Source organism: Porites lutea, chromosome 12, assembly GCF_958299795.1.
Source record: "Porites lutea chromosome 12, jaPorLute2.1, whole genome shotgun sequence".
Taxonomy (NCBI): domain Eukaryota; kingdom Metazoa; phylum Cnidaria; class Anthozoa; order Scleractinia; family Poritidae; genus Porites; species Porites lutea.
Genome location: NC_133212.1, coordinates 6,314,278 through 6,331,517, shown reverse-complemented (window position 1 = coordinate 6,331,517; position 17,240 = coordinate 6,314,278). Strand labels below are relative to the sequence as shown.

General features: G+C 40.7%; 1 protein-coding gene across 1 annotated transcript in view; it reads left to right on the top strand.

Annotated features, from left to right (window-relative positions):
• The window catches only part of LOC140954007 (uncharacterized), a 70,392-nt gene extending 56,087 nt beyond the window's left edge, over positions 1–14,305 (top strand). Inside the window, exons 32-34 of the mRNA XM_073403395.1 lie at positions 3,367–3,973; positions 5,661–6,410; positions 8,536–14,305. Coding sequence (XP_073259496.1) covers positions 3,367–3,973; positions 5,661–6,410; positions 8,536–11,720 — 4,542 coding nt within the window. The 3' untranslated portion in view covers positions 11,721–14,305. The remainder of the gene's footprint in view (positions 1–3,366; positions 3,974–5,660; positions 6,411–8,535) is intronic.
• Positions 14,306–17,240: the final 2,935 nt, after the last annotated feature.

Here is a 17,240-nt window from a genome sequence, read left to right as displayed (position 1 = left end):
CTCGCGCATTCTAGTCTTATTTTAAACTTTATAGCGGAAGGACATCTGTGAGCACATAATTTGATGGTCGGTGAATTTCTGTAATCATCCATCGTTCTGCTAGTGATAAGCTAGCGGTTGAATCATTCGCTCGTCTTGCTTGTTTTGGGCCGAGTCTTACTCCGGTCAAAGAGAGAGAAAGAGTGTCTGGCAAGGTTCAGCTGAAGGTTTCCAATCAAAGATTTGTGAACTGGCAAACTCACTTAGTGTTAAAATGTACACTGTTCTACGCACCTTAATAACTTCATCTGCGCTTAACGAGTGTCTTTTGGTCTTTCATAACAGCTGCTCCACAGAATGCCACTGATAACACGTAACGCAAAACAGTATCGAAGTGTGACTGCACAATTAATGTCACAATATCTACCTATTGTAAGCTCTTCCTTCGGGATTTTTTGTGTTTTACGTCATCCTAACCATTTCGTACTTGCGGGCGCAAACAATAGAAACGTCATCATTACCTACCGATTCCTCCACAGGGTCCAGAGGAGATGTGTTTGTCGTTAGAACATCAAAACCCATCGAAAACCTCTGAAAAATAGGTTATTTTGATCACGTTACAGTTTCGTTACACATATTATAGACCGCAAACCAAGAGACTGAGGGCTCGCAAGATCGGCTTATAGTATACTCGGCACTCAGTTTACTCGGGACTTCATGACTCGGTCGCCCTTCGGGCGACGGTCTTCGGTCACCCTACGGTCGATGTGCCGTGCGCCAGCGAGGATATGGCTTGCGGTTATTGATTTTCAAAATGGCGAATAACAAAGTCAATCTGGGTCAATTAAGAAGCGAAGAAATCGTTTACATGAGTAGATTCCTTAAGATCCCATTGGGCTAATTAATCGTGCTAAGCGACAGGTATAGACATTTTTCAAGGTGAGACTTAAAATAAGTAATTCATTTATTCACACGAAACTCCTCTGGACCCTGTGATTCCTAGCGGCCCCTGTTCAAGCAAATCGAGATTTTTTCTATACAGTATGTGGTCCTTGGTCCGCGCAACTCTGCGATGCCCTTGGTCCGCGACTTTTCCAAAAATGATAATATATTTCCTCGAGAAAAAAAATACGTTGAATAATGAAAGATACCGTGATTTACTGATTAGCATTCTCTCATATGACGAAGTTTCGGCTTTCTTTCTGTGGGTGAAGCGAAATTAAAGTTTGTTGACAGGTAGGTTAATTTGTCTTTCTTGAAGTTTGGATTTTTGCGGCACCGTAAATTACATGGTCATGTTTACTTAGCCTGCGAATAAATAAAACTCAACGGGAAGACGTGCCTTTTTGCAGAACAGGTTTTCAGATCAACTTATTTCTGCTGTTGGAAGCGTATTGCTGTAGACTCTGAACTTTTTGTTTTATCGACTCTTGAAAAATACCACCAAATTTCGCTTAGCGGTCCTTGGTCCGCGACCTATGACCTTGGTTGAATAAAACTTCCCAAAATAAAAAGCGACGGCCTTTGTTTTCGAATAATGTTTTGAAAATCGTTCCTATACATGTCTACAAGTTCTCTTTTTTTAATACCTCAAATACATACAGAGTTTTTGGTAATTATTTTCGACCGCGCTGAAGACCGGTCGTCGACGCTCCTGTGGGAGACTCGAGGAGACTGTTGTCTGAAGTCTTTGAAAGAAGAGCAGATTATTTTATTCTCACAACATCTTCCGAAAAAAACTTTAGCTTAATTGCATCAAGAAAAGAAAAAATACATGAAATATTGTGAAAATCACGTTTTCATGTGGAAACTATAACATTTTTACGTTTTTTTCGTGCTGCTTACCTGAGACGCGGATCAAGGACCATCGAAAACGGTCGCCTTTTTTTGAATTCCAAGCAAAATATTTATGTCTGGATCTTGAAACTTCAGGATTATCGAGAGGAACATAAAAGCTATCTTCAGGGTGTATTTCAGCTCGTTACGTGAAGATTCGGGTAAGATATTCAAGTTAATGACTTTTAGACGCGGACCAAGGACCACATACTGTATTGACTGTATGACTGTATATTGCAACTGTAAGTACTTTCCTTAATATACGCGCGAGTTACTAGAGTGCCTCCTCGGGATCTCGCCTTCTGGGCGAAATCCCTGCGGGGGCAAAAAAATGCATGCTGTGTACAACACTAAAAATTGTACTCTTAGACTGTACGGAAATTTTAAAAGTAGATACTAAGCAGCTATAGAAAATTACTTTCACGAGATATTGATATCTTATAAAACGGACAACAAATTCAGCAGGAATGGGCGCAAACTGAATTAACTGTGTGTTGTATAAGTTTCTGTTAAACTTACACATTTTCCTGTGCTGAACGTAACGAGCCGTATCCTGGTCCGGTGCAACGAAGCTATGTATTTTACACTGACAGAGTCATGGGCCCTTGATACCAATAAAAATCATCGTTCAATTTTTTGAGTGTAAAATCCCTGAAAGAGTACTCCTCAATGGAGCAATATCAATATGTAGAAGTCACACCGGTTTGAGGCTAAGATGTGCGGCCTGTCTCTCCTTGTAATTTTTACTTTATGAGTATTTACATTATGACATATAACACTCGTTTTTTGTATTCCAAACGAAAAAGGAGTATAACAGCACCGGCGCCTTTGACGACAAAACATATCTCCAAGCAAGCCAGACTCAACGCCGGCTACTAAGAGCGTTCTTGTTTCTTGTCAATCAGGGTGCAAAGAAAGTCAGTTTTACAGCCTGCCATTCTGGCAAGCTGTAGCTAGCATGTACTAGCCCACAAGTCATTTCAACTAGCCCCAAAACACTTTTTGATTAGCAGGGTTGATTACAAGCCTTCTGTAATTTCAATTCCCCAAAAAAACATCACTTGCCCGTCGGGCAAGTTAAGAACAAAAATCAGTAGCCCGATAGCAAAATCCACTAGCCCAGGGCTATTGGGCACGACTTTCTTTGCACGCTTTCAATAGACGAAGAGGAACTTTTAGGGGAGTTTCTGAAACAATTTTTAACTGTCAGAGTAGAAGAAATTTAGGTTATTAACGACACCACTTAATCAGCTTATATCAATCCATGTCCACTTTTTACACTCAGTTTATTTTCCTTCCTTCGATCCTTGTGACTAGAGAAACTAAGAGGTTTATCAAAAAACTGAATTATATTTTTAAGAAAAATAAGATTGCCAACTGAAGGATTAATAGAAATGCTTTGATTTTAAACATTAAATTCCCCTCAACAATACCATAGTATAATATTTTGTGGAAAAGAAAAGAATTTTTTTTCATGTTGATATTAGGTCTTTAAAAGGTTTTAATTTATTATCTTAAATCTTTTAATTTGACCCATGATTATTGACACAGATGATGGTCTCTGATGAAAAGAAAAGATGGATTGTTGTGGGAATTGCCATGAACAAAGTTGCTGCTCCTGTTTTGCGGGATGCTGTCAAACAAGGGATGGACACCAACTATGCAAGTCTGGAAAGACACTGTCAACTTCTCCACCCGGGTTGTACTCTAACGACATTAACTCATGGTGTGGTCCGAGCAGATCCTATCTTGAAGAACCTGAAATTTCAAAATATAAACAACAATCATCTTGTTCAGAGTGTATGCAACTACAACTTTAACATCAATAGCTCTTTAGACTTGGCCAAGTTATATCTACCAGGTTATCTGGCTCAGTTTTCAGCCTTTGATGACTCACTGGACATGACTGCCATCCTTTGTCTGTTGGGGTTTAGGAACTACATGCCTGCTGCTGTGTTCTCCCCACACTCCCAGGCCTCAGCCGATGATGTCAGGGAAAATGTCAGAAACAAATGGGGCCATGTTGATGTTACTGAGTGGACAGATGCTCTGTTTAATGATTGCTTTGACAAGCTGAAGACATTGGTGAGGAGTCTGGGACCGACAGCAGGTGTGGAGAAGAGCACATTGGATCAACTGGATGACTGGCAAACAAAAGGTTATTACACCTAGACAATAGAAGATTATAATTAATCATAATTAATCATAAATGTTACCATGCTCAAAGGGAACAGACTCTAAACAATTTTTGTTCCAGCAAAAATCCAACTGTCATAACAGCGAATCAATGGGATGCTTTAGATGGGCGCAATTCCACAATTTTGATTTTGGTTTTATTAAATCCCGTATCAATATTTATTACATTCACACTGTATGAATTGCTCACACTGTGAGCACATTTACTAAGAAAAATAATAAACTGCAAGACAAGTGTATTCCACCAGGATACAAACTTAGAGTACACTTCACCTAAGCAGGCGCAATGTCGTTCCCAGGGTTCTCTCCTACCCGTCCCTAAGGAGAGAGAGCCTGGGAACGAGGTTAAAGCAAGCGAAGGTCCTGCACCTTAAATTATATTAACTAGCACACAACATAAAGCACAATAATCTACAGACTTAATGACAGCGATACACATGGTCTGTATTAGGCTCTCAGTTAGTCAGGACAAGTGAAAAGTAAAGGAAGCGCCGGTGAGAAAAACAAGTTATTTTTTCTTTGTTTATACTCATTTTTGCCTCTGCTCGTACCCACTCAGTTTTCAATTAACTGAGAGCCTGAAAAATGGTAATTTAGACATAAAGACGTGAAAATAATTTGCAAACAAGTTTCAGCAATATCTTTTCTAATAGTCAATAACAGTGCACCACAGAAGGCAATTAAATTAAAATGTTATGTAATTCATGGCATTGCTGTAGCTAGACGTGCAGAACAGACGAGACAAGTGTTGCAAATACTAAAAACAAAGCTGGTTGGGGCTAGCCTGCGAGCAAGCTCTCTTGGGCGGGGCGGGCAAAGGAAGGAGAGCTAACTTCCAACTACACCTCTAGAATTTGAATTCCACCTCCAATTCCCCTGTGGCTCCCCATCGACTGAGCTGTCAGATTTCCGGCAATCAGGATGAATCGCAAATGAGCGCAAATGTGAACAAACATTGAAAAACACGTGCTGACAGTAATGACATCATTACTAATGCCCTCCGCCGATCAGCATTTTGCATCGACTTTTTTGATGCAGACATTCAAATTCCAGAGATGTAGTTGCAAGCTCTCCTCGTTTTTGTCCAACCCCAGAGAGCTTGCTTGCAGGCTAGTTGGGGATGGTGCATAGTAGGCGTTCACAAGGGAAAAGTGTAAAGCCAGAACTTACCTCGTCTTGCATATTAGCTAGCTAAAACCTAGCAAGAACTGCCACTGATAAAACTATGCATTCCTTATGCATCAGTCAATTCCACCTGCACCCAGTCCACCCACCACCCCCCTCCCCCCTTCCCCTTCGGGCTGACCCCCGAGCATTAACATTTTTTTTGCCTTGCATGGCAAATTCCCGGGGGTGGGGACGAAAAAAGAGGGCAAATATCCCATCCTCCATCAACACTGCAACATTTTTCATTGATCGCACAGTCAAATAGTGCTAGCATTTTAATGTGCGATTTTTTGTTTCAATTAACGTCTTCCTTTGTAATAAGTATGTCATTCAAAAAAAAATTAGTTGCAGACCATATTGAGGTTCAAAGAGTATTTTACTGTAAGCAGGGCTCAAATTAAGTGACTGAGCCATGTTAAGGGTTTTTTGGTTTATTGTTTAGTTGTTACTCAAAGTAAAACATTCATTCTGTTTTATTTAAGGCTGTCAATTAATCATGGGTCATGCTGTGGACAGGGATCTTCTCTGTTTGGTACAAGATGAGGTAAAAGATCTCATCAAGGACTACAACACCATTCATTCGCAACTGAATCTACACAACAATCAAATTGCTCAACTTGAAGTAAATGTTGCCACCCTTAAAAATCAGGATGAACGTAAAGAAACGAGGTTAGTTGAACATCATAAACGCCTTGAAGCGCTGGAAGAGAAGCTACAGGAAGAAACAGAGAACAGAAGTAAAGAGATTACAAAGGTTTTAGAAAGACTAGTGTCTTTCGAAGCACAGTTATCGATACAACTTCAAGTGGTGGAAGAAAAAGTAGAGCAACTAGAGCAAACTCAAACGAAGACAGATGACAGAGTAGGACAACTGGAACAGAGTCAAACCAACACAGTTTATCAAGTGGAACTACTGAAGCACAGTCACACCAAGACCACGGACGAAGTAGAACTGCTGAAGCACAGTCATGCCAAGACAGCTGATAAAGTAGAAGTGCTGAAGCACAGTCACACCAAGACAGCTGATGAAGTAGAACTGCTGAAGCACAGTCATGCCAAGACAGCTGATAAAGTAGAAGTGCTGAAGCACAGTCACACCAAGACAGCTGATGAAGTAGAACTGCTGAAGCAAAGTCGGACTGAGACGGCTGCAAAAGCAGATCAGCTGGATCAAAGATGTGCTGAGGTGGAGAGAATTGGACTAGAATTGAAAACACAGAGAGACAAACCAGGTAAGCTATGTTTGCGATTAAGAGATTAATATGCCCCAGTCATTCATTAATATTATAATGAACAAAAGGCAAAACGTTCTCTTTTTCTGACACTTTCAAGCGTGAAATTATTTCAGATATGAATCATACACCGAGTTTCCTCAGCGACGCAAACTTCCTGTTGCAGGTGCAGTCACGTATGCACGATAAAACGAAAACTGACCAATCTGTTTCACTGCGAACAAACGTCTGAGGCGTTTCTTTCTTCTTTTTTTTAAGAGAAACGTGCGCATGGGTGTTGAAAACGTTTCACGTCCTAGTAAAACGCAGTAACCATAACAGCAGTTTCAGTTTTTAAACGCGTAGGGGGAGTGGTCCTTATTTAGAGCAGAAGAGGTAGTGGATGATACTAGGGAGTGGTTGTGGATTTTAGGGTAGTGAGGACGAATTATGAAATATCCACAGAGCGAAAAGCAGGGGTTAGTAAACATCAGTAAATGCCTTATTTATTCCAAGGGATATGGTTGTATGGCTCAGACAGTTTTAAGCGTACCCAACCGGCCCCCTCGGGAGTTCGTTAAGTGCTGTGTTCCCACCGTGGGGCATCTGTCCTTCAAAGTTGTACACGAGGGTGGGGAATTCGTCATTTATGCATTTATTCTTTTCTACAACTTTTATTTTAAAAAATCCACGACATTTAAGAAGTGCATAAGTAGAACCTTAAAGATAGACGTGGTGTCTCAAGACATTCTGTTTATCTGTTATCGCCTTCTACCGAACGTCAACTAGACGAAAGTGGCGGATTTTGAAGAAAAGAGCACCTCATTGTGAAAAACTAGCCTGAGTTCTCAGGCGTTTCTTGGGGAAGGGATAAGAGAGAAGCAATAAAGAGAGAAAGAGGGAATCTCCTCTCCCCTACCCCCTTAGGAAGACCTGATACTCAGGCTATGGAAAAGAATGGGTTAAGAAGCGTTGCAAAAAAATGGAATTAAAATTAGCTTTGCTAGCAAACATTTTTATCAAGGACTTTATTGTTATTTTTCCACTTTCACAAATAAAGTTAATACTGTTTCGACCACTTACGCACTGCGTGCGATTTTTAGCCTCTTTTGAAGGACGCATACCGTTTGCCTCTTTCCCAGGGTGAGGCATTTGCACTCCTTTGCCCCACTCTGGAGTTTTTGTATGAATCTGCTGGCCCCAATGTTGGACAATTGCAGCTTTCCTAAGAAAAACTGGCAAATGCTCGGGGGGAATTGGAATTGACTGAGCCATTATTGTTCTAGTTTTGCGACAAGAATCGGCTTGGCCACGTGACGGCCAATCTTGAGACCTAAGAATAACCTAGTCAAATAGTTCTGGTCGATTATCATCCCCTTCCCTTACACATCTGAAAAGTGTTTTAAAAATTTGTACTTTGTCCTGATCTTCAGGTTTTTTACTAATTAAGTTTAGAGACCCTTGGTTTTATGTTAATGTGTTTATTATACTAATTCAGGCACTAATGGAAGTTTTTTATTCAATAGAGGAGTTATGAATCTTTCGACCACTTTAAGGAGGGGTGAAAGACCTATGTTCTCAGGGGTTAAAAATCATCCATTCCCTCTCGGCCTCTATAAAGAAAACTTTCTCAAAGTTTAGAAAATCAAGAGAGGATTCTCATATTCTGTGTAAATTTTGAAAATGAGAATTTAACAGCCTTGACTTTGAAGCACTTTGCTTAGCTTTCGCAAATTTCTTTCATTTGACGGCGGTGAACCTGTGCACAGTCAAGGTGTGATTTAAGTCTAATAGACGCGTTGAAACATTTTGTTTTGATAAAAGTGTAAAATCCGAAACGCAGCAGAGTCCTTACGATTTGTTTTACACAGGACTGCGGTTACGTGAACGGCTTCAAGTTCTAGATATGTTCATTTTTAACGTAATTAGTTGGGTTTTATCATTCAGAGAAGGTGTGAAGTGAAAACTTAGTCGTTTCCGTCAAATTTAAAGATGTGGTTCGTTTTTTTGTGTGTGTGAATAATTATCTTGTCAGTTTTGTAATTCGTTTTAACGTGTTTTATGGCAGCTAAGCTTTTTGTTTTAGTCTATACCACGTGTTGTCGGGCGTGCTACTGACTAATGACTGATTTTCTTTTCCTCTCAGAAGCTTCATGTACGAAATCGTTCGACCTGAACTCCTGTCGAAGCAAACTAGAAGATCATTACCAAAAAACAGCAACTGTGCCCACTTCTGTTTCGAGTAAAAAATCCGTTGTTGACATTCACGAGATCTACACTCGTCTGTCCTGGGTAAAAGAGGAACAAACCCCAGCTGGAACAACACAGTCTGAACTGAAGCATTACACTGAACTTTTTACACCAAACAAGAACGGCGTCATTCCAAAGAGAATTCTCGTGCTAGGGCAGACGGGAATTGGAAAGAGCACGTTTGTTAAGAAACTGCTTGTTGATTGGGTTGGAGTTAATAAGGGGACTGGTGATGAGCAAACGGCTGTTCTGAAGAATTTTGAGCTTGTGGTTGCTGTAAATTTGAAAGAAGTGTCCAAATGTCGAAGCTTTAGAGATGTCATAACACTGTCCAATGTGTTTGCAAAGGAAGACAAATATATGACAGAAGGCCTTGTTGATTATATCACTAACAACCAAGAGAAAGTTCTTCTGATCTTTGACGGCTATGACGAGTACCGCTGTGGACGCGACTCAGAAATTTACGAGATTTTTAGTGGAAACAACCTGAGAAGCTGCTGTGTATTAATAACAACTCGTATTTCCAAAGCTGACGAGCTACGAGGTGGTGAAGACTTGCATGCGGAAATCACGGGGTTTAGCGGAAAGTACAGGCGAGACTTTATGCGTCGATTCCTCAACTTCGAAGAAGCGGGGAAGTTAGAGGAATACTTGTCTGAGAGAAACCTTGAGGAACTGGCGAAAGTCCCTTTACTTCTCCTGTTTTTCTGTATTTTGTGGAGAAAAGGGCAGTCAGAAAGCTTTCCAAAATCGAAGACTACATTGTACATGGACGTCATCCAGTTCATTTTAAATCACAGCCATAGCAAGCAAACAGATGATAAAACAAAAAAAGCACCTCAGTATGTGGAGCTGAAATCTTTCAAAGAGATCCTCTCTGAAATTGGTAAAGTTGCCTTACAAGGTCTCCTGAAGGATGATCATTTGTTTGAAGACAGTCAGTTATCCGATTCTGTCCGTTCTGACGAAAGCGTCTTCATCGGTTTGCTTCAAATCACCGACTACCCAGAAACCTCACAACCTGTTGGAATGGTCTCCTTTATTCACAAGAGCATCCAAGAGTTTCTGGCTGCATGGTACGTCACGTACAGAGTTATAGCTGAAGGCAGAAATCTCGGTGAAATTGGATTGAAGTTAGAGGAATGCATTGCTTTAGAGAATGTTTTCCAGTTTATCTGTGGCCTGAGTGAAGAGGGAGCATTTGCGACTTTCAGGCATTTGAAGTCTGTCAGAATCTCAGATCCTTCCCTGGATTTGTCTCAGACAATCGCGGACCTAGAAAGCGAAACAGTCATGCCACTGAGAAACGTCACCCATCGTCGGGAGAAGTTCAGTCATTTTGTTTTACATTTATCTGAAGAGGTCGAATCAAAAGCTGATCTTTCAAGACCTTGTTTGGATTGCCTTGGAAGTGTCCTCTTTTGCTCAAAAGGATCACTCCACGAATGCTTTCCGTTAAGAGCAAAGGGAGCTAAATCCCTGTATTTGGTTTCTGGACAACCCATGGATTATTATGTAAATCCCACTGGCGTAGTCTTAACCCTGGATGAGGTAGTTAAACTGCGGGTTACTGAAAGTTCTGAAATTTTCAATGTTGCTGAATTTTCAAAAAAATTTCATCTTTGTGAGCAGTGTGAGCCCGCATGCAGTTTTTCTTCAATACTGAGTTTCTCTAATGGCCAAGTCTTCTTTAACATCACACACCTGAAACTGTTTTGCGAGTACCACGCTAAGTTATTCAGTGACTATGTTCAGGACAATTCAGGACAATTAAGTCTGAAATTTTTGAAAGTTCTTAAGTGTTCCGGGACAAGTCGTTCAATGGAAAGTCTTGGTGCTGTTGTCAAACATTGTAATCATTTGGAACTCATTGACGTTTCAAACATTAATGACTCCTTAAGCCATTTCTTGCAACATGTACCAAATGATCTAAGATGCTGCTTATCGATCCGGTGTTGTTGCTTATCATCAAAGGGAGCGGAACAGCTTTCATATCTGATACCAAGGTTTGGAAACATCATTCATCTTGACCTTCGCTTGGCTAAGTGCTCTGATGAAGCAGTAACAAAATTGGTTGCTGCTATCAAACACAAGACTCTTGAGAACCTGACTCTTAGTGAAACCAACATGACGTCAGCAGCAGCAGAGGCGCTCAGTCAGTCGCTGCCTGAATTTTCAACCTTACGAACACTGAAGATAAGTAGCTTGGCTGAATGCTCTGATGTAGCGGTAACAAAATTGGTTGCTGCTATCAAGCACAAGACTCTTGAGAACCTGACACTTAGTGAAACCAACATGACGTCAGCAGCAGCAGAGGCGCTCAGTCAGTCGCTGCTTGAATTTTCAACCTTACGAACTCTGGAGTTAAGTATCTTGGCTGAATGCTCTGATGTAGCGGTAACAAAATTGATTGCTGCTATCAAGAAAAAGACTCTGGAGCGCCTGCAACTGTGTAAAATGAACCTGCCGTTAGCAGCAGTCGAGGCGCTCGGTAAGTCACTTCCTAAATTACCAGACTTACGAACACTGAAGATAAGTAGCTTGGCTGAATGCTCTGATGTAGCGGTAACAAAATTGGTCTCCGCTATCAAACACAAGACTCTCACGAATCTGGAATTGAGTGAAATCAACCTGACGTCAGTAGTGGCCGAGGCGTTCCGTCAGTCGCTGTCTGAATTATCAGCCTTAGAAAGTTTGAGTATAGGATGTTTGGATGGATGTATTTTGCAGTTGCAGATTTTTGATATTTGTACCGAGTGGCCATCATCTGCACTGACAATAAGTGGCTGTGAGGAGTGCTCTCCTGAAGCAGTTACAAGATTGATTGACGTGATGAAGCACAAGCCTCTTAAGAAACTTGAACTGAGTAAAACCCACTTGACGTCTGCAGTAGCCGAAGCGCTCGGTCAGTCGCTTCTTACAAGATCAAATATACCACTGGAGTTAAGTGGCTTTGCTGAATGCTCTGCTAAAGAAGCATGTAGATTGCTCGAAGTAGCGATACCGAGTAGAAAATTTAAGGCAGTAGTAGTTCCTCATGCAGGATACTCCGAATTCAAAGTCATGGCCATCCTAGAGTAAGTTGAGTAGCAGGGGCACCCAACGACCGTTTTCTGTAAAATATCTGTTTGCAAATATTATAATATAGAAGGAAATATTACCTTGAATTTTCTATTACTCGAGGACGGCTAAAAATTTCTAGATGACCGTTCCATTCACGTACAATTTTTGAAGCTGATCTAATAAATTCACTACGATTTTTGAAGTTTAATTTTTCACATTTCACTACCCAGATTAGGCTATTTTTCGTAGAGAAAAGGAAACCTCATTTTGCGGATTCAAAAATGTGAAGGAGGGAGGAATCAGAAAAATTCTCACTTTCGTAATATGTAAAATTGCATCTAAAATTTTCGAGAAAATAATACTGAAGCCCCCCTTCAAGTCCCCCCAAGATCACCGAACAGATGCAAATTCCATAGCGCCGTTTCGAATGCATCTCCAGAGATCTAAGAGTACTCTGGAAAGAAAGTAAAAAGAGTTTTTAATGTATTAAGGAGAAAACCGTCGTTGGGTGCCCATGAGATTAGGGAGCTTTAGCACCGACGACGGCGACGGCAGGAATTCGCGTTTTTTTCAAACTTTTCCGCGTTTATTCCAGTTCGCTTGAAAAGTCAAATGTGGGCGAATTTTCCTGGAGTTGATTTCTTGGGGACCGCATTAAAGTTTAGAAAGAGAAAGAAAACTTCGTCGCCTCTTGTTTACGTCCTCCATAAAACATGAAATTATGCACTTTCAAGTCGTAGTCGTGCAGAGACGGCAGAGAATATGTACAACAAAAGTGTGATGTAGTTGCAGATTTGTTGTTTTGCCTTATACACCTGTTGCTTTTTTGACGTTCTCGTTGCCTTCACCGTCGTCGTTGGTAGAGCTCTCTATTGCCATCAAAGGAAAACGACTCTAGCTGCTAATTACTTGGAGGGAGCGCCAAGTAGAGGAGTCGAATCACGCGATCAGTTCCATATTTAGCTGGCCTCAAAGTAACACAATTGTTTATAACTATGTATGAACATTGTTTTTGTGTTTTTTGCTCATTAGTTTGGTTACGTAATAGTCAGGTCTACTTTTACATTTCACACTTAAAGGTCGGAACACACTAGGCGACGGGTTTCTGCGAAAAGTCGCGGCGACAGATCACTCCTTGTGTACAGGTCGGGCGGCTAGTTCACACATCGCAGCGGCAAATCTCTTCGTGTGTACTGGAGAATTTTAGCGAAAATTCTTGTCTCTACAACAGAATTTTGGCGACGTGCATGTTGCTGTGACAAAATTCTGTTGCGGAGCCAAAGATTTCACTAAAATTCTCCAGTAACAAGCAAAGCGATTTTCGCCGCGACATGTTGCTGCAAATTGTCGCCTAGTGTGTACAGGACTTGAGACTATTTTGCGAGAACCATGTCAGGCTGTTCACTAACAATATTCGCATGCTGTTGCTGTAACCTTTGTTATTAAATCTAATTTTCTCAGCTTCCCGTTCTTAGCCTATTTGTCAGAGATTGTAGCTATTTATTGTATGATATCACGAGAGAGATAGCTTCCGTTAGCATACTCAATCAATTTACTAATATAGAAGTCTGCAGGGCTCGGTTCCTGGAAAAATGGTTAAGTTTAACCCCGGATTAAGACAAATTTTAAGCAAGGTTTTCTTGGCCAAGAACATGCAACTCAAGCTTACAATGAAAATACTGTTGAGCTTATACTCCGAGATACGGTAATGATAACACGAAATGTTACACTTAGCAATACAAAGAAAGGTAGAATACAAAAAAGGAACAAAATTTTAATCCCGGATTAGCGCTAATCGGTCTTTCAGGAACAGGGCCCTGAACCATAACTACAGAACTAGATCTATCTCAAACGAATCTTTGTATGTTGAGTTCTTTAGTACGCATGATGTTTGTCTCTTACGAGCATTAAGGTGATGTTACACGAGACGATTCGCAACGACGATTTTTAGCGTGACACAGCGTTGCGCTGGGTCCCAGATTAAGGAACTAAAACAAACACTATTTCGTGTTGTTCAAAACTCTTTTGCCAATATTAAATTAAATCAAATTAAAACTCTCAATCTCCCGCTTCCGGTCCTCGACTCCGCGCTAATATGGATGATATATATTTCGGTGTTGGGCATTTTAAGTTTATTCAGGGATATATTATCTAGAAAATAAGTTTGTTTTTTGGTCGGTTCGGAAATCGAACGTCCATTATATCGCAAATATCTCTTGTTAAGGCCAAACGAATGTGTTACAAGCTGCCAGAGCAGCTGGACACACAGTTCTAGAACCTTTGCTGGTCAGTTCAGTCTTTGACGAAAGGTTTTTGCACCGACCTCCTTGGTGTTGGGATCAAACAAAAATATAGAAGTTGGACACTCGGTTTAATGTAATATTAGCGAAACTTAGTTACTTGACAACTAGCGGTTTGGATTCTTGTATCGGAATTTAGCCATAAACTTATCGCTATTTTTACAAATTCCGCGACGCGTAGCCTCACTTAGCTGAATTTATTTCTTTTATTAGCAAACTCATATCACCTTCAGACAACTATTTTGTGCATAAGAATACTACTGACCTTTCTTAAAAACCAATAAACTCAATTGTTTAATATAAATACAACCACTTTGTAAGATGAACTTTACTTAGAACTTGCTGGAGAACGAAGAAGCAATACTTGACTGCGTTTCAATTCATCTCCTTGTCCCAGAACATTCTTCAAGGTCTCTACCCCTACAGTAGCAAGCGCCTCGCGTTGCGAATGTTGGAACGAAGGGAAGAAACGAACTCGGGCGTAAACGCTTGCCACGCGGGCATTTTCCGGTACACAACTAGGTGTACCGGTCCCACGCAGGCTCCAAGAATGGAACCAGGAACCAATCGTTTTCTGCAGTACATGTAAAAGAAAGTGAAAGTGACTAAAAACAGGCCAAGATTGTTACAGAACATGAATAGCCGCTCGTTTTCCTTTTTTTAATTACAATCTTACAAAAACAGATTGATACATTGCCTACAGACGTTAAACAAACTACATAAAGACAATACTAGGAAGGCTCGTTTTTCTTCGTCAGGCGCAAAACGGGCGTTCTCCACTCCTTATTTGTACGCGCGCGTGACTTACTGCATTTAAGTTTCAAAGCGTGCAGGTTGAATATGGTTAATGGTTTCGCCAACCACGAATATTATAAGCTATCGTCCACGTATAGGCTGCCCCGATTATTTAATCCTTCAGGGTCTTCGAGGGGCAAGCAATGAAACAGTTTCTGTTCTTTAATAACAGTAGTCAAGGGCTATTGGTGCTTACGAGCTACCTCCCTTCAGGAGACATAAAGAGAACTCCTTTCAAAGGGCCCCTGAAGGAGGGGTATCAATCCTACATCTCATTCAAAACAGAGGAAGGGAAATAGATGAAAGAAGCATTTGATATGAAGAACTTCCTTTTATTGGAATCAAAATTTCCTAATCTCTTTTTTTTTTTTGGCTACTTGTTATATGTCATCCTTGAGTGGTGAAATTAATAAATCTTAGGCCACACCCAGATTGGTCTTCTGTACTACCTCAGTTTAGGGGCTTTTAAACAAACTCTGCGACAGGTATCCTCGCTCTTTTTGTCATGGGAATCTTTCGGAGACGAATTTACTAAACCCTTTGTTGATGTTGTTTAGTAACAGAACTCTTCCCAACCTCGATGCGTCTACTCGATACCTGTTTGATGCAAGAGGGTGCTGCGCATCTGACTCTCCTGTTGTACAAGGGGTTGAGACACACCATTTAGTCTCGCTTAGCGGCGTTAGGCCTTAGCGGTATTTCGGGATCAAGATTATACCTTACGTGTGCCTTCTAAAGTGATAAAACTCTCATGGAATATAAGTAAGTAACCTTTATTCATCGTCAATGAAAAATAAAAATACAATACAATACAAAACTATTAACACCATGTTATTACATTACACAAGGTGAATCATTTTTACTTCTATTTTTGTCAAAAAGTGGAACGTAGGACGTATTTTGTTTATTTTCACACATTTTCTTATAAATTCAAAGTCTAACGAAATCCCACATAGTCTGGGCTGCCTGTGGGGCCATGCATCCCAAAGCCTTGGAAAACTACCATCAGCGATTGTTCAGTGCGTCTTTGCTCTAGTGAGGTCAATGAAATAATAGATGGGGAGGCAACGTAAGAGGCTAAGTTCCCTAAGTTTAAAATAGTTTTAATGCTTAATGATGGCACGTTTAAGTTCGTTGTTCAATGTTGGATATAGAGTTGTTGGAGAGTGTTTTGGCGTTATTCATGGGAGTCCTGTGCAGCATATGCCCTCTTTGTTGCCTTTTTACACTTTTCCTTGTGGTTTTTTGTTTATTTTTAATGTATTGTATTTATTGATTTCTAATATCTAATGGCGATTATATAATGGCATATGATTGGTCTGAAATTGGGGTGACTACTGTGGGCGACGTAACAGACTCCTATTTAAGCAATAGAAAACGTTTTCCGTGTTTGCATAGCCTGATATAAACACGAGAGGGGTTGGGAGAATTCGAGACAGTTATGCAAACCGGAGACGAAGTCGAGGGTTTGCATAACTGTCAAGAATTCTCCCAACCCCTCGAGTGTTTTTATAAGGATATGCAAACACAGGGAAAAAGTTTTCTATTGCTTTTATAAAATAACTTTCCTGAGAAAAAAAGCAAAACTCTCTTGTTTAACGCACTGATTAAAAGACAAATTCTTACCAGTCGCGAAGTCTTTAAATTACACGAAGCTTGCACGCGTAATCTCTCCTTGTTTTGCCGAAAAAGATGCTTTCCAAAATACGGGCTTTTCTCACTTAAAATGTCAGCTCCAGCAAAAAAAAATAGACACAGCATTTCCGAGTTTCAGCCGACGAGGAAATGGCTAAATAATGTAAACTTGTCGAGGTTTTCAACTCAACTCCTTTTTCAAATTCGTGCTTGCGTGATTAGCGCGCGAAAAGCAAAACATCTTGACGTCACAACCATGTTTACATACTCTCATGGAAACACGCCTCTCGGCCAATCAGAGCGCGCGTGCCAACTTAGTTATTTTATAACTTGTCGTTGTTGTTGTAAAATACGGGTATTGTACTTCCGTTACTTTCTGTGAAACCGTTGACAAACTTGTGACAGTAGCCTCCGTTCTTTCAAAATGGACGCATCAAGGGAAATCAAACCCATGAAGCTGTGTAAGTTCAGCCTAATGTAATAGGCTGCGATAGGTAACACTACAGCTGTCCCCGCTCTGTTTATTGTCGGCCAATAGTATTCTTGCTCGTTGAGTAGCTCTTTGAAATATACCCGTCCGATTCACAATGAAGATTTTCACACATATTCCATAAAAATAGGTGAGATAAGTAAGGGTTATCGGCCTTCAGCTCGTGGTTATGTGATTTATTCCCCTCGTGCGTTGCCCGAGGGCGCAGCCCTCGGGCAACGCACGAGGGGAATAAATCACATAACCACGAGCTGAAGGCCGATAAACGGCTTATTTTTACATTGGCGAGGATTCTTCAAGGGATGCAAAAATACAGTG